This window comes from Lupinus angustifolius, chromosome LG06 (assembly GCF_001865875.1).
Source record: "Lupinus angustifolius cultivar Tanjil chromosome LG06, LupAngTanjil_v1.0, whole genome shotgun sequence".
Taxonomy (NCBI): Eukaryota; Viridiplantae; Streptophyta; class Magnoliopsida; order Fabales; family Fabaceae; genus Lupinus; species Lupinus angustifolius.
Window position 1 is genome coordinate 6,909,652 of NC_032014.1, and position 21,340 is coordinate 6,930,991.

Consider the following 21,340-nt stretch of genomic DNA (forward strand, 5'->3'; position numbering starts at 1 on the left):
TCTACAAAAAGTGGATGGAAGTTGTGGTCTTGCCTTCTTCAAAAGACTATGGGCTTGTAATGCTCCAACAAAGATGAAATGCCTAGTGTGGAAAATTGCCTTGGATGGGTTACCAACTAGAGTGAACCTTTCCCGTAGAAGTGGACTAATTGCTCACGACACCCTTCTTTGCTCTCTTTGTGGTAAGGTGGAGGAATCTACTAGTCATTTGTTCTTCTCTTGTTCTGTATCTTATCTTATTTGGCAACAACTCTATTCTTGCTTTGAGTTATCCTCCATTATTCATTATGACGTCATGTCTTCTTTTGCAATCCATGAAAGTGCTATATGGTTGGAGACATAAGAAACAAAAATGGTGAATGACAGTTTGGTTTGTCACAATTTGGACTATTTGGCACATTAGGAACAAAACTATTTTTGATAATAAGATGTTCCAAGTAGATGAGGTGATGAAGCTTATTTTTATATACTCTTGGAGCATTCTCAATGCTCGCTTTCCTCTTTTTCCTTATTCAAATTGTCTCTCACTTTATTAATTTAGAGATTATGTGGATAAGAGTATCACTTGTTCTCCTAATTTATTTATCTCTTGATTAATAATATTTTCATTGTTGATCAAAAAAAAGAGAGGAGGAGACGAAATTAATATTATTTTTGTTTCTAGGGCTAGACAATAAGTAATTTTATGAATTATTTTACTATATTTTGTAGTTTTGATACTTGGAATTTTGGAGGACAATGGTTTTCAATTTCCATTATATTTTTTATTTTTAATATTTTTTAGATATTTTGATTTACACTTACAATTTTATTATATTTTATGTGTTTTTTATTATTTTATACACGTATCCTTGAACGTATCGCACTCTGTATTTTAGAAAAAATGCGTGTCGACATATTGGGTACGTATCGTATCCGACACACGTATTCGTATTCGTGCTTCATAATCTTCCTATAGATAAAAACCCTAACATCAAACAGCCACAGAGAAGGAGTTTGCTTACCCGAATACATGTGAATTGCCCAAGCAATTGACTATAGAACTTAGATAATCCTTCCGGTTTGGTTTATTCACTAACTTCCATGGTCTGCAAGCTGTATTTTTTTGTCCACCCCACTGCATATGAAGAGACACTTTCAATCAAATTGTTTTTGTTATTGTAGTCGAGACAAAAGAGTAAAGCATTAAGGATGGTGCTAAGTGTTAAAATATCATAATTGAACTATCATTTTTATGGCTTTTTAACTTATAAATTAGTTCAATTATCGACTAATTGATCTTAAACAACAAATTATCAAATTTAACCTTTTAAAGTGTTTGTAGGCCAAAGACAGAGGAAAGAATGCAAAAAGTCAATTTTCCGAACAAGAACAACTCACACCTAAAGAAGAAGTCACATATAGTGGATCTGACATAAATTTTAATGTAGCTATTGTTCTGAAATCGCCCAAGGAAATATCTAAGCATGGTGAAATTAGGCAATTTCACCTAGCCTAGGAGTTGTGTCGAGCACAACTTCGCTAGCTGAAAGGTCGAGGCTCAACCATAGAAGCGTTAGATACGAATTCAAGCACACCATGTTCTACCTAAAATTTTCTTAAGTCTTGGGCTATTTTAGCTCCGTTTAAGGTGTAGGAGCAATGATGAAAGACTAGAGAATATAATTCATGCTCATTTGAGTAGTAATCTCTTCTCCTATGATTGTAATATCTTGTTTTGTCTTTTGTTTACTTACCATGATTATGAGTAGCTAAAGATTTGCTTGTTGTGATTGAATATAATATGATATTCATGTGTACACTTTGATTCAAATTTATGTTATTTCTTTATATTTTGATTCTTATAGGTAGATTTTATGCTTAATCCGAAGCACATTTAGCCTTCATTTGGAAGGGTAGAAATAGAAGAGAAAGAGAGTGAGAGGAGAGAAGTTGAGGAGAAATATATTATTTCTCTCATTTGCTTTAGGAGAGAGTTTGAGGGAGGAGAGAAAAAAAGAAGAGGGTCCCACAAAATCTCTTTTTCCTCCCAAGTGAAGAGAAAATGAGAGGAGAAGAGAGACTCCGATCTATTGTCTCAAACTGTGTCTCAAACCATGTCGTGCACCAATAATATTGAAACAAAAATAAAAAATAATGAACATTTATTTTTTTTAGTTGACATAAAATATTTTTATTGATGTTGGGCATGATTTGAAACATAATTCGGGACAACAAATCTTTATCCAGTAAAGAGAGGGGGAGAAAAATCAATTCTTTCTCTTCTTTTTTTATACAACCAAACAACACTAAAATACATTATATTTCTCATATCTTTCTCATCTATTTCTCTCTTCACTCTTTTCTCACATATTTCTTTCTTCTTATTTTCTTCGCACAACCAAACGAAGCATTAAAGGGTGCAACTTTTTGCATGAAGATTTTTTTTAGGACAAACTACCCACTCTAGAAGCATTGCTTAAAATGTGAATTACCCCATTACAAGGAGAAGGACATTTATATAGTCTTTGTCTTCACAATGGGTACCCAGAATCTTCTTAATATTTTTTCTCTATTTGTAGGTTTACTTACTTAGACTAGATATCAATATATAATTGGTTAGAAAGTTCAATGGAACTATTTTGAAAGGGTTATTCTTAATTTTTTATTAATTTAATTTTCTTTTTAAAAATGAATAATAATAATCTTACATCACTATTCAATACTAATTTTTTCGTTATTTTTTGCATTGTTTCAATAATTTTCACCAAAATTAATGTATTTGATGAAGCCAAAAAAACTGTTTTTAATTTTTCAAGATGCACCTTTTTTTACTCTTTAATCATTGTCCTTAGTAAATATTCTACAGTTTTAGAAAAATATAACTGTGAAAAGCTGTAAAAATAATCAGATTTATTAATGGGAACTTTTGGGGCCAATAATTCAATCACCTGAACACCTCAGCATGAGGCCTGGTCATGGAAGAGCCAAAGCTGGAATCTGAACTTAAAAGTAAGGGAAAGTAAAAACAGAAGCAGCTACAGAGCTACCTATTATGAGTAAAATAAAATGCACTAGCGGCCACAGAAGCTATATGTCTTTTCTTAACACACTGCACACATGACGTTGAAGTTTGAATATTGTTTTTATGAGTTTTTCCATAAGAAGGAGATGAGAGAGGGAAAGATGTAATGAAAAGTTACAGTATAAGAAAATAGAAGGGAAGAAGGAACAAATGTCGTCACGTACTTCAATGTATCTTTACCTTATTTTATTTGCTAGAGAGATGCAAAGGAAAAGTGAGAAAGATTCTAAATTGGAGACTACTTGGTTGGTGACATTGTACAAGTAAACAACAAAAGGAAAGCTACAAATTGAAAAGAAGAGACTCGTTTAACGTGAAGTGAAACCCACCACCCTCTTCACATTTCTGACTTATGTTCTTTTATTATTATATCTTTAACTGAAGAAAAATACCATTTAGCCATAAATGTTGCCCAGATTATCATGTGGCATCTGAAATGTAGTTTCCATGTAATCTTTCTGTAACGTTTATTTGTATACTTTTTAGGCTTCTCAAATTGCCTTTAAACTGAATCTTAACGTTCCATTCTGAATAATTCATCAAAAGTTCATTCTAAATAATTTAGCTGCAAAGGTCAAAGCATAGATAGAAAGATAAAGGAAAGAGTTTCAAAGTATCTTTCCTTCTATCCAGGCTTCCAACATTGGCCAAATACTCAAGGTACCTATATTACGTACATGCATCATTTCTTAACATAATAAAACTACTATATTTTTGTGGGTTTAATTTATGAACGACTTGCCAATAGATTTTAATCACTTCAATTCTCATATTCTTTTGTTTCGTCATTATGATACTTTATGAAAGGTTAAACATATAGAAAAATGATGTACCTAGTTTTTGGATACTAGTTTATTCCTAATATTTCATCTTAATCATAATTAGCTAAAATACATCAACATGATCTCTATCAACTTTATTTAAGGAAGAATCTTCGTTCTTATTAGCTCACGTGTATTGAAACTCCAGATAGAAGCACTTTTTCAGTTTTTTGGCTGTAGTTGTCCAGCATAACTGTTCAATGAATTACCCCTGTTAACGATATTTACACTATTTACTTTGAGAATGGAGATATATTTGATGACATAATTATTGATTACTCACCAACTAGCTCATTACTCCAAAAGATTTCTCTTACTGCGTCAAAATATTATACAACTGCTAAAGTAAGATTTGGAATCTCTGTCCACAAGATTAAAATGAACGGATAAATTAGTAAATTACTGCGAAGAACGAGAGAGAGTCACGGGTTTGTCTTGAAATGCTACAAGTCCTAGACAGAAAGACAGACAGACACATATCCTCTCACTACATAACCGAGGAGGGGAAACAATATTATATGGAAAATTAATTTTTAATTTCTTCCACTGCGAAAACAACATACAAAATTTAATTTTTTATATAAAAAAAGCAGAAATTATTATTAGAGATGGGGAAATTGTTATATTATTATTTAAAGAATAAAAAGGTTACATCATTCTATTTTTATATATAATTTTTTATATACTTATTTATCTGAAGATGTAGTAAATTGTTTTTACATATAAAAACTAGAAATGGACTCAGTGTATAAGATTCAATATCATATAACATTGTAATATTTTACTTTATATTTTTTTAAATGTGTAAATTTTAAAACATTTTTTGAATAAAAGTTTATTATAAATGATGAAATCTATCTCAACTTCACATTCCAGTATTCAACCTTCTAGACAATGAGCTTCTGTTAAAACATGTCTCCAAGTATATCCTGCACTAATAAAAATATATTATACAAATTAAAAAATTAAATATTTATTTTTATTTTTATTATAATTCATTTGGAATATGTGTGGGACAGAATCAGTACTGGCTCAAAAAAACTATTCTCGGATTCATCGGGTTGAAACCTCCTTAATTCACAATTTTTTTTAACAAATGACTTATTAAATAATTAATGCATGAATATGTACAAACATAGCATCCATATATCTCCCCTCCCAACAAAACATTTTTATACAGCACTTTCACTCACCTTCTTTGGACACACACTGTCTCTTTCTCACTGATCTTTATACCTTCTCTTCCTTCTCTTCCTTCCTTCTAGCAATGGCTCTTCTCCTAGACAACTGTGAAGGTATTTTACTCTCTCTAGACTCTCATAAATCAGTGCCAGCACCTTTCCTTAGCAAAACATACCAACTGGTTAACGACCCTAACACCGATCACATAGTCTCTTGGGGCGAAGATGACACTACCTTTGTTGTTTGGCGTCCTCCTGAGTTCGCTAGAGACCTTCTTCCCAACTATTTCAAGCACAACAATTTCTCTAGCTTCGTTCGTCAACTCAATACTTATGTACGTATATATCAACACTATTTCTCTATCTTCTTCCAAAATTTTCATTTACATTATGTTATTAAAACTTGTAAGATTTAGTACACGAGACACCTTAGATCTGATGAAGATGGTAGACATAATTAAGAATAATTCCTCTCTTATCAACTTAACTCGGATTAATCAGAATCAAGTATTGGTAGAGTTTATGGTTTTCTTGAATTAACCCTTTTAATAAGAGTCAAACGTCACTTATAAACATATCTTACAAAGTTTTTTACCATATTTCTAACTAAGATTTTTTTGCTTATGTTTTTCTTTTCATTTTTTATTATTATTAGGGTTTTAGAAAGATTGTACCGGATAGATGGGAGTTTGCAAACGAATTCTTCAAGAAAGGAGAGAAGCACTTGTTGTGTGAGATCCATAGAAGAAAAACAGCACATCCTCAACAAGTAACAATGAACCATCATCATCTTTCTTCTCCAATGTTCAACAACGTTCCAGGTTTCTTTCCCTTTCATGACCGAGTCAGCATATCTCCACCCACTGACTCGGATGAGTTACCAAGCTGGTGTGACTCGCCGTCCCTCACTTCTCCAACAGCCACAAACATAAGCAACTACAACAGTTCTGTCACTGCACTTTCTGAAGACAACGAAAGACTTAGGAGAAGCAACAACATACTCATGTCAGAACTCGCACACATGAAGAAACTCTACAATGACATAATCTACTTCGTTCAAAACCATGTTAAGCCTGTTGCTCCAAGCAACAACACTTACCCTTCTTTTCCACAACCCTCAGCTCCATCAATGATGCAAAAGCAAATGAATAACCAAGTTCAAGGGTGTTATAATTATTATTCAAGTAACCCTAAGCAAAACTCTCCCACTAATACATCAAGGAGCTCCATTACAATAGTTGAACAACCTGGTGATAATAGCAACTGCAAAACTAAGCTTTTTGGGGTGTCACTTCAATCCAAGAAAAGGGTGCACCCTGAGTATGGATCTAATGATCTTATGGATTACTCTGAAATGAATAACAAGACCCGTGTGGTGTTAACAAAGGATGATGACTTGGGCTTGAATCTCATGCCTCCCAATCCCACTTTTTAGTCTTTTTGAGAATTCTATGTTAGCTAGTTGCTTAATTTCTTTTAGGCTTGATGTATATATTAATTGTTATTTTTTAATTAAACATTATTGTTGCTTTTATCATCTTTAGTTTTTAGCAATGTTTGTGAAAGCTGAGATGAACATTAAACCATATGATATTTTGTATTAGATTTTATTGGTTTAAATAATTAAATCATTCAATTAGATTAGATGGTTTTATATATAATTAATAATTATCTATATAATTTTATTAAAGTAGTATCTCTTTATCCTTTTCTAAATGATATAAAATAAATTATTATAGTAGTATTTCACTTTTTATTAAAAATTATATAAATATTTGGTTTACTTTCTAAACTGTTGTGGTTCAACCAAATTTAATACAATGGAAATAGAATATCCCTGATTTAGAGCTGTCTAACTCATCATTCTATTCACATAACACTAGTTTGTAGTCTATGAGAAGGTCGGACGATATATTTGACTGAAGAGTTTTGCTACAACCACAATTTCATGCCATCAACCCCTACCACTTATAACACTGCTACATTTACAATTAAATATGTTAAATACTTAATTATAAATATAGTAGTAATATATCTTTCTACTAAACTTTTGTACAAATCTCTAAGTAATAACATATAGCTACTTTTTACTTATTTTTAAAATAAATAAAAAAGTAAAACATCACAAGTGTCAATTAATAAGTGGGTATAAGGAGATAATTTCTCTCCTCAGATATACTTTATTCCCTAATAAATAATAAAGTAACACATGTTATTTATAAATTAATTATTAATAAATAAAATATCACTTGGTGACGTATGATCTTTCTTATGGGTATAAAGATTAATATGATGATTTAGTATAATGATGATTCATTTTCCTTATAAATATCATTAATTATTTCCACAAGCAAGGTTAATCAATGCCTCTGGATTCATCGGTGATCCTGACCAATTATCTGAAATGTATTTCCACAATTCATTACAATCTTTATTTTATGAGGTAAGACTAATTATAAAATGTGTATTGAATGATAATGATGGATATGGGACCACGGACCCAATTACAATTGTGCACACACTTTTTATTATTATTGGGAAGGCAAGGGAGAGATTATTCTTTTATGAGTAATGATTAGTGCATAGGTTAGAAAAGAATCATCTCTACTATAATAAAAGAGATAAGTTATTGGTTTTGTTTTTTTATTTAAGAGTGAAAATGTCATTACAATACATCTAAAGATAAAAGTTAAAATTACATCATTTTTCATTTGTTTTTTCGTGCACTTTCCTCTAGAGTATTGGAGATAATCCTACTCAAGTTAATGAGAGGTGATGGATGATATTCATTATTGTAAGAGGTAATTTTATAATACAATATGCTTGATATTTCACAAAACCGAGTGAGTTTGTAAAGCTTACTTACATGATTACTGCTAGAGATGGCAAAACAGACATTGATCGCGGGCGCATCTGTATAGCCCACATTTTTTTGCGGGCAGGGTATACAAAATTTGCCTATTTCCCCGTTTTGCCTGCCAAGTTTGCGGGCATGCGGGCGGCCCATAAACATAATTTAAGGAAAAGGTAAGAAAATTTTAAATAAGTTATGATGTAATGTGACTTTTAATCTCTAAAAAATTGTAATCTAATGTGATTTGTTAAACTTCATATAAAATATCAAAAAATTTGTTAATTTTTTTATCTTCAACTACTTTATTTAATTTCATTTCATTTATTGTATGATTTTTCTAATTATTCAACAATAAGCGCGGACGCTCGCTAGCCCGTTAGCTCATTTTAAAACGGGCAGGGCATTGAATTTTGTCCGTTAACCAATGTGGGCATGTCTGCGCCGGCTTAAATTTTTAAGGGCATTTGCGGGCGTGGGCTAAACGGGTTGGGCGGCCCGTTTTGCCATCTCTAATTACTGCTCAACTGATTTGGTAATATTTCATAATCAACTTGACACTTATATCATTAATATGTATAGTAGTGTTTAATTTGATTCTTCGAAGAGATCAATAATTTTTCTAGAGAAGTTGGTTGAAATTAAAAGATACATTGTTGACTCATTAGTTTATCATCTTTTGAAGTTAGCAATAATTTTACAAATTGTCACAACAACCACAAATATATTTTTAGCTATGAAGATTGTGAATTATTGGCTGCATAGTTGAAGGAGAGATGCATTCATGAGTAATTATCCAGTGAGTTATATTGAATGAGAAGTGTTCAACAATATCAATAATAACTTAATTAACTAGAAGTCACATGGAGATTGATTATGATGTATGTACATATATATCTAAATTTTTGTAATTTTGACAATAATGTTTTCTTATTTTTATGTATGATGATATTTGTTTAAAAAAAATTGTAACATGTGTTACACATTCTTAAAAGATTTTATATTGGCTGTTGTTAACATGATAAAGAACTAGAAGGACATAGAGTTAGTTTTGTTGAAGATATTTGAAATATATTATTATATTAGTTTTATATTGTATAGTATTGAAATAGAACAGAGTAATTGATGTTATATATTGAACTCAAACTTCTTATTATAATGAGCACAATATATAAGCGTCAAATACAGTGGAGTTTGATGATTTAAACATTAAACACGTGGGTGCATGATTTTGTTCACGAACCATCATCTATTGAAGAAATAGAATTGAAGTAGGTGGGTTTGGTTAGAATAAATATAAAATTAAACAATACTGTAAAATGTAAATGTTCAAGTACTATCTCTGGTCCAGAGTACTTCTATTGGTGCAATTTATTGAATTACATTGTTAGAGATCCTGCCATATAAGTATTCCTTTGCTTTTTTCTTCCCTCAAACTTCACTTTTCTGATCTTGGTCTCTGCATACTTCAGATACATCAATGCGAGTGAGTGAGACAAGAGAGATAGAGAGTTAATGAGAAAGAGGTTCCTTACATTTGTATTATTATTGGATTAAAAGCTGAGGAGAACTGAGATTGTAACAGGCTGGCATAAAGACATTTTTCTCTCTAGGGCTTTCTTGACCAAGCCTTATTAATGGCTACCATGTACGAAAGAGAGGAACACAAATTACATTGCATCATAATTCAAAAACCGATGAAATGAAAGAGTGATGTTACAAAGATTCATCACAATGAAGGAATTGTCAGCAAATGACATAGGTTCACATTAATTTCATCAAAAATCCCATTAGCGGTATGATATGTGGAGTTTTCATTTTATTTTATATTAGCCTGTAATTTCATTTATTAACACTATTACTAATGTTTTGGTTAAGAAAGAGATAGTACAATATCTTAAGGGAAGAGATTTTCATATTGTTTAGTCATGAGAGGTTACAATTTTGTTACTAGTTTTTTTTGTAAATTGCTAGTTAGACAGAAAAAGGAAACTAATAGTTAATAGGTGCAAGTTCGGGATCAGTCTTAATGCATCCCCATTGTCCATTAATTTTTGTATCTATATATATTTTTTATTTTTATATTTTCTTTAATTTCATTAATTTATAATGAATGGTGATGATTTTTATAAAAATTAAATGGTAAAGATATTTTTTTTTTGTTATTAATGGCAAAGATACTTTGAAATTATTAGTACGTAGCATCTACTAAAAAAAATAAATGGTACAGATACATTTGAAATTATGAGTGCATATGTATCATCTACTAAGTTCACCCCTCAGTTAATAGTTAATACTTCATCGTATACGTTGCAAAACTTTTGATGCTTTAAGTTTTTTTTAATCCTTATTTCATATATTTTGGTGTTTTATAAAATTATGATAAGGTTATGCATTTTTTTCAAATCTATACTTTTTTATCATTTTCCCACCTAATTTAATAATTACTTTTTTATTTAAAAGTAAAGAAAAAGTAATATGCATTGATATTTATATCTTTTTTATTTAAAATGATATTATATTTTTATCCTTAAAATACAAAGGAAAAAATCATTTGTCTCTCCATTACTTGAGATGAATCTGACTCAAGAGTGAGTATCAAGTGATTAAATCATCGCCTAAGTTTATATCAAAAATATATTTGATCATACCTAATTACATTTAAACTTTTTATCAGCGTTAATGATTAAATAGTAAAACCACTTCCACTCTTCTACTAAAACTCTTACGATGAAAAGGCATCCGCATTATCTAAGTTTCAAACTTAATAAAGGAGTCTTTGTATGGGAGCGAGAGGAGTATATGTGAGTGGTCCTCGGCAGAAAGGAAAACTTGAGAGTGATGTAACATTATAATCACATTATAGCGTTTAAGATTTTTTTTTAGAAAAGAACAATGATGCGAACAGTTCAATGAAATGTTCTAAGTGGTTTTAAAGATTTTTAAGGAAAAAGGAAGGATGTGAACAATTTGATGAAAGTGAAATGTGAAAAAGGAAACCGACTAAAAATGTTTTTATCAATTCTTCTTATATGCTTCTGAGGACCAGATACCTTAGCATTTCCCACTTCGAGTATCTAATTAACGTTTTCATGATACCTTGGGATTGCACACCTTTTTTTTTCCTCTTTGCTCCACTTCACTAGTATTTTTTAAATTTATATTCCTTCATTTAATTTTCTTCTTACCCATTCAAAAATTGAAGTAACCCTAAATTGATTATTCAAAGAAATTATCCACTAATTAAATCCTTGAAAGATGAAATGATCATGGTATTATTATTTCTATTATCGCAGTCTTGATTGATGACAAAGGACGAACATGTTAATCATTTCATTTTTTAGGATTTAGTTGGGGGCCAATAGATGATGGGTAAAGCCCAAATGCTCAACTTCTTAAAATGATTTTATTTTTAATTGATGTTTGACAAAACTCAAGTACTAAACATTAAGAAGCTTAATTATTCTTGAGATACAACTTTCTCTTGATGGGAAAAGAAGCTACAACAAAAATAATTGTATAGGCCTATAATGAGCACAAATAATATTGTATGTTTCTAAGAAACTTAGGCATCATAGATATTTTTTTGTTTTCAAACTATATTTATAAATAAGAAAGTTTTAATATTATCTTACCCTTAGATAGCTTACTATCATTTTACACTAATTAATGAACACTGTCTGAGGGTAAAATACTATAGTTTGAAGTTGTTGTGTTATATGCTTTTCATTTGGATAGCTTGTATTTAAATAGGGTACACATCTGTCCCACAAGTTGTGTCACTGCATGTATTATCAACTGTGATTGGTCTAAAAAATAATTAACTATTAATTTTTTAACTTAAATAAATTTTTTCAACCAATGACAGACTAGTGACACATGTAGTGACACAACTTGTGCAAATGTGCTCCCCTTTAAATAGAATACTTCATCATGTTGCTTTTGTTTTTTAATAGAAATACTAAAATAAAATAAAAATGTTCAAATATTTATTGTGGAAATAAAACATCAAAGGTTGAATGACTTTCAAAATAAAAAATAGAATTTGTTTACCAAATCATTTATATTGTGTATGACCTTGCAAATGATTTGGAGTTTGATCTAGTAATGATATTTTGGTTGTTATAACTAACATTTTCATTATATATCATCCAAAGCGATTGAAGTTGGTTTGGACTTGTTATTGGAGAATAGAAAAATATAACTACATATAAAAGAGGATAAGTGTTATATATTATGTATAAATTATAAATAAGCATTATATATATGTTTATATATTATCAACTCCGTCACTTAAAATTCTATAATCATCAAATTAGTTCCCGAATTGGATATCAATTATATCCCTAAAGAAACTGACCATCAACTAAATCCCTAACTATGAATGGTTGTCAAATGAGTCCTCTATTCAAACAGATTTTAATGGAAAGAATAACATAATGATAATCTCACTCTAAAATATTTAGTTGATGACCACTTTCTTTAAACATAAAGTTGATGTTCATCTGATAATATTTTCCGATGGTTATATGAGGTTTTACTCTTATTTTCCAGGGCAATGAAAAACGGCACTAGTAAAGCTTACCGAGAGTAATAAGAAATTGGAATAAAAATGAGGACATGTGATGTCTGTGCGGGTAAACATTGAAAATGAACAATTTTTGTGACTTATTTTGTCTTCTTTTTCTTGTCCTATCATCTTCCATCCCTATACGGGTAAAGTCTCCTACAAAGTTTGACTATATACTGTGTTTTTCACAGGCCTACGTTATAGCTTTATTTGACTCTTGCATTTGATTACTTTTCTTTTGGGACTCGCCTTGTTTATTAATGTCAGTACTAATAGTTCGTTACCATGTATTACTGTCGAGTATTAAAAATTCAAGAGACATCTGAGAAAGCAAGTTTAAGAAAGATCTATTTTTGGGTCTCTAGATGAATAAAGATAGTTAAAGGTGATAAGAATTTAAGATAAAATAATGTAAAGTGGAGATATCTTTGTCCAGCAATAACAAAATTACTTCTTGCATGTTTGATATGTTGCTAAATATGCCACTCAGTTTTCTAAAGGAGTTTTTAGAGCACTATTACTAGTCCCTAAAGGCTGCCAAAAATGAAGATTTGTAGTTGTAAATGAAAAAAAGTTCCTGGCACTAGTTTCTCTTTGCTTTCTTGTCAGATTGTGGACTTGGGTCTCATGTCTAGTGCCATTTCACCTGGGAAAGTATTAAAATCTGTATAGCCTGTTTTTCTTTAAAACGTAGCTTTGAATCACATGTTTTTTTAGCGGTTTTAAACATTTTTTTGTATTTACAAATGTCATTATGTTAATATTTGTTGTGAGCGAAACTCAAATCCTCAATCTTCTTCATACTATCAAACAACCTTATAACGTTTTTTTTTTTAATTTGATATAGGTAACTCGAACTTACAATATCATTTACTTTATTTCTTAAACTCTTATATCTTAACTATCAAACTGCCCACTTCTCCAAGTTTTTGAACACTGTCTACGTGCATGTAACCTAACCTACGTCGGAATGTGTTAAAACAAACATACATGTAAGTTTGTATACAAATGTGTTTTTTATTCAGGCATGGACAAAATTACAAATAATGAAATAAAGCTTTGGAGTTAAAAGCATGTAGAGTTCAAATTTAAATCATAATTGTCCACCTCAGTCCATAATATATCCGCAATGTTCTATTATGGCTAGATATTGGGCCTCTTTCACCTGCTCTAATGAATCATATAAGCCTCACAAAAGATACATCAATTTTTAGTTAGTGTGCATGCTTACATAAGCCCCATAAAAATAGTAATTTTTCGAAAACAAAAAAATTACGAAGAAAAAAATATGGCTAAAATAGTGCATGTAGCAATGTCAATTTCGGCAATGCCTGCTCTTACGTTTAGATTACCCATAATATTTACCGAAGAGGATCACATGTATTCATTGGTATCCCTAGTGGTGTACCAAACTAATCAAAATGAATTATTTTATCAGAATTTGTTTTTATAAAAAACATAATTAATATTTTATATTATTTTAGAAAATATGATTGGTTAGGGACATGGGGACAGGGTTTTTTTGGGACAGAGGATCCTTGTCCAATATTTACGAGCAAAGCACACAATTCTATATCATTAGCTCATATTATATAAACTATTTAACGTATATAGCCTTTTTATTGGAAAATGTGTACGACTCACATACATTATGTGTAAAAAATGAGTCAGATACACTCCAACGCTGAAGAGTCAAATACTGGCTAGAGATATTGGAACATGATATCATTTTTTAAGAGTCCAATTTTTTTTTAAAAATTCAAAACTATGTAAAATCTTATTATCCTCACATTTTAGTAATTGATGGTTCATTTCTGGAGAGGAACTTTTGAGATAGGAGATGAGGCATGATATGATGGCGAGAATGAAGAAAGGGTGGCAATGATGTGGACAAAAGAGGTAGTATTGGGTGATTTGTGAGGTTGGAAACGTTGGTAGAGCGTTGGCGTTGCCTATGCTCAAAACGAAGTCATCGATCACTATGAGTGTCTCTTGCGACCGACTTTTGGGTTGAGACCATTGATAAGTGAAGTTGAGGTGTGTGAGTTTTTATTTTTTATTTTATGTCTATGCTAGTGGACTCTACTATAGTACTATTAGTTCCTTGGCATGCAATCAAACAGGTAGGGTATGTGATTTTGTCCATTTTTATAAAACAGACATGTCCAAATTCACTTTAGATTTCAGGGCAGTTTTTGATCACTAGCAAAGCAACCCACTTTGCCATTACCAATTCCATTTGAGACTGTGAAGAAGATCTTTGCTCCGAACTTTGACAAAGTTTTGATGAAGATATCAATATCACAAAAAAGAAGAAAAAGATCTTTAATATACCAAAGTAGTAATACTCAAAATATTTTAAAAGAAATTGAAACACTTCAAGTTTTAAATGAAAACAATTTTCAAAATACGGTGTAACAGGTTACTAAAATTTTTGAGTAACAGGTTACAAGTTACATGAATAAGAATCAGATTTGAGTAACCGATTACTCTAAGTGAATTTTAATTCACTGTTGTACAGAAAGTTTGAGTAACCGATTACTCAAGTGAGTAACCGATTACTCAATGTAATTTTTCAAAACGTTGTTTTTGGGTAACTGATTACCCACTTGCTATAATCGGTTACTGAGAGTTGTTACATCAGTTTCTCATATTTGAAACTCAAGGGTTTTCATCCCAAACGAAATGTCTTCATTCCAAACAACTCCTGCTCTTTCATAAAGACACAATGACTGATTGGAAAGCCTATTTAAAGGCCTTAGAACTTACAATCATTTAACAACTCTTTCACATTTTTTCTCACAACTTTCCTACACTTTTCTGAAATAGTTTTCTGCACTTCTAGCAACTTGAACTCAAACTTTCAAAGTTATTTTTCTGAGTTGCTTGAAGTAGAGTGTTTCAAAGTTTTGTAAACTTAAAGAGCATTATTACTAAGTATACAAAAGAGTTGATTGGATTGCAAGTGTCATTATATTTCATACTTGTAAAGGCAATCCAAGCCATCATTGTGCTTCTTCATTCATTGTAATTACTTTCTTTCACAAAGGTGTGAATAAAAAGGATATATAGTTACTTGGAAAGGTGTTTTCCAAGGGTATAAGTATTAGTGAGTATGTAAGGTACATAGAGATATCGGGGTGAGATATTATAATTACAACTCATAATATTTAGTGGAAAATCTCTTGTGCTCCAAGAGTACTGAATGTAGCCTTCGGTGGACAAGAAGGTGAACCAGTATAAAACATCTGTGTATTCTCCTCTCCCTTATCTCTTTGATTTATTCTTTTTTATTTTCTGCAATATTATTCACTATATTTTAATTCTTCATTTTGCAGAAAAAGTGGTCAAAATTTCTAATCAACCAATTCATCATCCTTTTAGTTGCAATCACAGTCTTACATAGACTCTATTTTGGGAGGAAAATGGATAAAATAGCAAGGTTTTAAAGAAGAAGAAAGATTACATGCAATAAAGGATTGGAGTACTAATTAGTTGAACTTGTATGGTGAATTGTCCCCCAAGACAAGTTAATCCAATAATCGAGGCGGAAAGCCTACTTCCCCTCCAATGGCCAGATAGCCTGATAGCTAAGGACCAAGACCCATCTTTAAGTTATATGGGCCAAGATCTCTCTATTTGAGTTGAAGCCCAAGCCTACTAGAGAACAAACCTAATCCCACAAAATGGTGATATACATGTATCAAGTATTTTTGGGTATCAAACTCTTGGGTGCTCCTTTGATGTGGATTGTTCTAAAATTATGTCATTTTAGGTTAGAAGCTTCCTTTTTTTCTCTTCATTTTCTTCCTAACGACACCATAATATTGAATCCCAGTATGTATCCCAAAATATTGAACCTGATTGGCATAAATTTATATTGGTAAGAAGGGGTTTAGATTTGAACCCAAATTACTACCTTTAAACTAACCTTGTTTAGACAGTGTTTTTAACACGTTCATACCCTTATTGACGACTTGACGTGCAGCATTGTTAAAAAATATACTTTTAACCTTGTCCACGTCTATGTAAAAAAATGTCAAGTATATAATATGGAATTTAAAATGTGTACTCTGTTTAAATTTCAACATCCAAAAAATAATATTACTGTAAGGGGCAACTAGACTCATACACATAACTTCATCTTATTATTTAATTTTCTATTTAGAGTGGTTCGAGCTTTCCACGAAGGTGGCAAATGACACGGAATGAGAAACACCACATCATCTATCTTCTCTTATTTTAAGCAACTATTGACTTGGTAGTTTATTAAATTAAATATTATAATTGAGTTGTAGATACGAGGATGAGTGGGTACTGGGTAACGTACAAATATACAATAATGTACAATTAGAGGCACCTTTGCAAGTAAATGTTTGAAATTTTAGCCTATAAAAAGATAATGCTTGAAATCTGAATCTTAATTAACATTATCAATTCCTTAAAGCACTAAGCTGCAAGAAATTTGTATATCCATTGACCTCATGCTCAGGCTCACTGTGTATGACTTGTGTGAAAGTTTTTTAATTTATACTAAAACCTCACCTAACAGTACAGGGACATTTTTCTCAATATATTAGTATTTGCCTATAAAAAAATAAAAATATATACTAATATACTAAAATATGAACATACTAATATTTTTCCAATAAAAAAGATATTTAGGAAGTGGAGTGATAATAAGGTTGATAGTTCAATTCTCATCCACCATAAAAGTATTAATATTTGTTTATAAAAACATATTATTCTTCAAATTTAATACAAAGTCTTATGTTGAGTTTTTTAATTTAAAACTTGTAGAACCCATTTTCTTTTATGTACCCAAACTATTTAAACTAGAACACTCCTTTATATTTCCTAATTGTTCCGGTATGCCATGTCATTTAGATAGAGGCTGAATTCAATTTCTCCCAAAAATTTAGACTCGTCAAATGTTCTTTTGCCGTTAAAAGATAGAGAAAATTATTTTATGCACAAAATTTGAAAACATCATTAAATTTGAGTTTGAATTCGGTAATCAATTATGACTAAAAAAAATATTTCCACGTTGTACACTCGTAATAGAATTATACTTCCGGTAGTTGCATCAATTAAATATATCATTGATATATTTGATTAGAAATTTAATAAAAGCAAAATAACATATTTGTGTCCGCGAATACTTCATTTTGTTTCTACTTAACCAATGTGAAATAGAAAAATCAGATTACATAACTATAGGAAGAAAATGTTTAATTATAAAGTAGTGTGTGACAATTCGTGTGAGACAGTGAGTATGTTTTTATTTTATTTCGTGCACTTCTGAGGAAGTTTCGGGACAGTAATAACCGGTCAAATGGCAGCTTAGCTTCGTCAAAAGAGCGACACGTGCTCGTCGTGGAGCTGCTGCGTCAAAAAAATCTGTTGACGCACGGTAATTCCTGCTGTACTGAACTGACCAATCTAGGTTGCGCAGACACCGGTAATAGAGCACACTTCTTTCCCTCTTCTAAGTTTTTCTTCCCTTTTCTTTAAAAAAATTTCACCTATCTTCCTTTTTTCTCTACACTTTCCCTTTTCAATTCCACCACATGTCATTTGTATTTATTGGGTTTATTCAAATGTGAAATCTCACATTGGATATGTGAGGAGGACTGAAAGAGTTTACAAGAAGGAAAGTCCATGAAACTAAAACCTTAAGGTTACAATAGAACTCCCTGGTGGTCTGGTGGTTGGAGGCTCCCCGGTCGCAATCTGGTCCAACAAGTGGTATCAGGTCGATGGTTCGGCTGGGGCATGGTGGACTCAAGGGGAGCGGACCAGAAAGTATGTGGTACCACACTTGAGGGGAGATTGTTGAGTTTATGCAAGTGTGAAGTCCCACGTTGGATATGCGGAGAGGAGTGAAAGAGTTTATAAGAATGAATGACACATGAAACTAATGCCTTAAGGTTTTGGTTCAAATGGAGAGGCAAATACACCCAAAGCAAGATAAAAATATAATATGATTTGACATTTTAACCCTTAAGATATAAGGATATAATAATTTTACTCTTATATGTAATTGTAAAAGTACTCATTTGCCTCTCCATTAATAGAGAATATTCTAACTCGTATTATTAAGATTATATCCTAAATTATGTGATAAAGTGTTATTGCTGGAAATTGAATTATTGATTTTTTAATATTTTTGTGATATGTTTTCAACCAAATATTTTATCTATTATTTTTTTAAGTTAACTAGCAAGTTACCCGTGATGAGGGTTTGATGAGAGGTTGACACATGTCATGAGGGTTTGAGAGATTGACAAATGTCATGATGAAGTTTTTTTTATTATATAGGTAATAGATAAAAATAAAAGTATAGGTAACTCAAAAATTGTCTAAATGATGCTTAAAAATATTATAAAAAACGGCAATTACAAAATTCATTTAAGAATGTTCCAAAAGTTAAAAGTTATCAGGATGTTTTTTCAACTTTTTTATTTTTTATTCCAAAATTTTATAATTTAATATTATAAAAAGAAGTAGGGCAAAGTTTAATGTTCACACTAATAATAATTTTAAAAGAAATACTGACGAGTTTTATATACTATTATTATATTATTATATTCATATTTAATTATTAATAATTGCTCAAATGAATGATAGATTATACAATATTTATACTAACATTACATAGATATTTGCACTAAAAAAATAATTGTCACCCTCATATATTTTTGTCCTAATTAAAGGAATAATGAAATCTACATTTTTTATAAGAATATAATTGAATGTAATATCTATGTAATGACATTGTAAAGATTTATATACAATTAGTGCATCATCTATCATCTATTTGCATTAATTTTATTTAAAAGTCAATAATAATTGAAAATGAATAGTAAATAAGTACTGAATTTATACAAAACTCTTACATTATTAGTACAAACATCACTTTCTCATATAGATATAGGAAATAACTAAAGTGAAAACAATTATTCTTATGAGAAATGAGATTATTAACTAATTTTAAAATTTAAATCATCCATATTTTAGTTGTTCGACTTATATTTATTGTTCTGACAGTTTTCATACGAAATTTTTTCTCACTAATCATTCTCATATGTGAATTATCTAAAGTGAAAATAATTCATATTATTATGAGAAATGTAAACAATAAATATGAGTTGTTTGAATAGTCTAAATTAAAAGATAAATATACATTATTCTAAGAGTCATGTGCCCATTATTTCTCTTATAATCTTAATTATTCTGGTTATAGGATTGAGATTTGTTATTCTAGGATTTTTTATATGAGGACAATAAATAAACAAAAATATATATATATATATATATATATATAAAAGCTACTCCTCTATTGAATTTTTTTATTTATTATGGCCTATATTAAAAGATAAATATACATTATTTTAAGTAATCATGTAGCCATTATCTCTCTTTTAATCTTAATTATTCAGGTTATATGATTGAGATTTATTATTCTCAGATTTTTTATATGAGTACAATATATATATATATATATATATATATATAAATAAGCTACACCTCTATATATAAACTTTTTTTAGTTAAAAAAATTAAATTGATTTTTATAACTAGTAGTTAAATAATATTATTGAAATAAAATTGAGACTTAAAACATAGTTATGATGTAAATTAATGTGTTAAAATTGAATTGGTTTGGTGATTTGATACTATTCTAATAAAAGATATGGGAAGTCTGAAATTGAGTTTTTAAAATTAGAATGATATAATATTATTATGTCCCCTCTGCTTGGATTTAATAAATCTTAAGGGTTTTGGATGCTGTTTGAGAGGGAAAAGTAACATGATAGACGCGTAACTTCATGTACTCGTCTGAAATTAGGTAAGATGTGTGACATGTGAATGTCTCATTTTTTGGAAACTACCGTAGAAGGATAAAAAGCATAAAAAGCTGTAATAAACAAAGCAACCCAAAACTCAGTCTCTTAATTTTGGAGAAAAATGTGAGAGATCTACTAAATGAAGGAATGTTTTATATATGGGAATGTTGATAAGTGACTAAGGATATTTTTATTAGAGGGGATATACTTATTGTAAAAAAAAATTAAAAAACATATTTCACGTCTTAGTTATTTATTTTAGAGAAATTTAATAATTCAAATTTATTTGCTAATTCGAACAAATGATTTTCCCTAAACATAGGACTAATATATGAAGTAAATTTTTTAAATTTATTTTTATAATAAGTGGATACCGTTCCTATTTGTATTTGGATTATCTTTTAAACATGATAGACCCTAATTTTAATTATAGATCAACGATGATAATATATTACAATGATCACTTCAATCAATCAAGAAAATGCATAAATATTAAAACATATTTATGCTCCAAGTGAGAATATTAATGAGCATCTTAAGATCATGTTCTAAAAATTAATGAAGAAACGGTGTATACGAAAATAGTGTATTTAATACATCAATTTTTTTTATATTTAGCGTTCAGGATTAATAATTTTTTATTTCTTAAATAGAGTAATAATTACAACCGTTACCAATACACAATCCTAAATTATCCTTCAATTATTACCAGGTAAAAAATACATCTACTAGACTATATTATTTTGGTTAATAATTTGTTCAGGATTATTTTGTCTCCAATTTCATGTTACTCGTAAAATTATTGGAAAACTTGAAAACTAAAGGACCTGTAATACAAAAAAATCAATCCAAAGCCTAGTGTGAAGTGTCTTAATTATGGAGAAAAGAACCATTAAATGGAGGAGTGCTGTAGTAAGTAGTAACATATATTCCTTTATGAAATATTATATATTGATTTACGAGTCTCATATTGACTAGCTAAATAAATATAATGTGATACTTA

General features: G+C 30.0%; 1 protein-coding gene across 1 annotated transcript; it reads left to right on the plus strand.

Annotated features, from left to right (window-relative positions):
• LOC109349390 (heat stress transcription factor B-4-like) lies at positions 5,018–6,601 on the plus strand. Its single transcript, XM_019590162.1, has 2 exons — positions 5,018–5,401; positions 5,722–6,601. The coding sequence occupies exons 1-2, from the start codon at positions 5,153–5,155 to the stop codon at positions 6,499–6,501; spliced, it is 1,029 nt and encodes a 342-aa protein (XP_019445707.1). The 5' UTR covers positions 5,018–5,152; the 3' UTR covers positions 6,502–6,601.

Bases quoted from the DNA above. Each gene is read 5' to 3' on its own strand.
- LOC109349390 (XM_019590162.1), top strand. From the start codon at position 5,153: ATGGCTCTTCTCCTAGACAACTGTGAAGGTATTTTACTCTCTCTAGAC. The intron at 5,402-5,721 runs GTACGTATATAT...TATTATTATTAG, and splicing joins TTCGTCAACTCAATACTTAT to GGTTTTAGAAAGATTGTACC.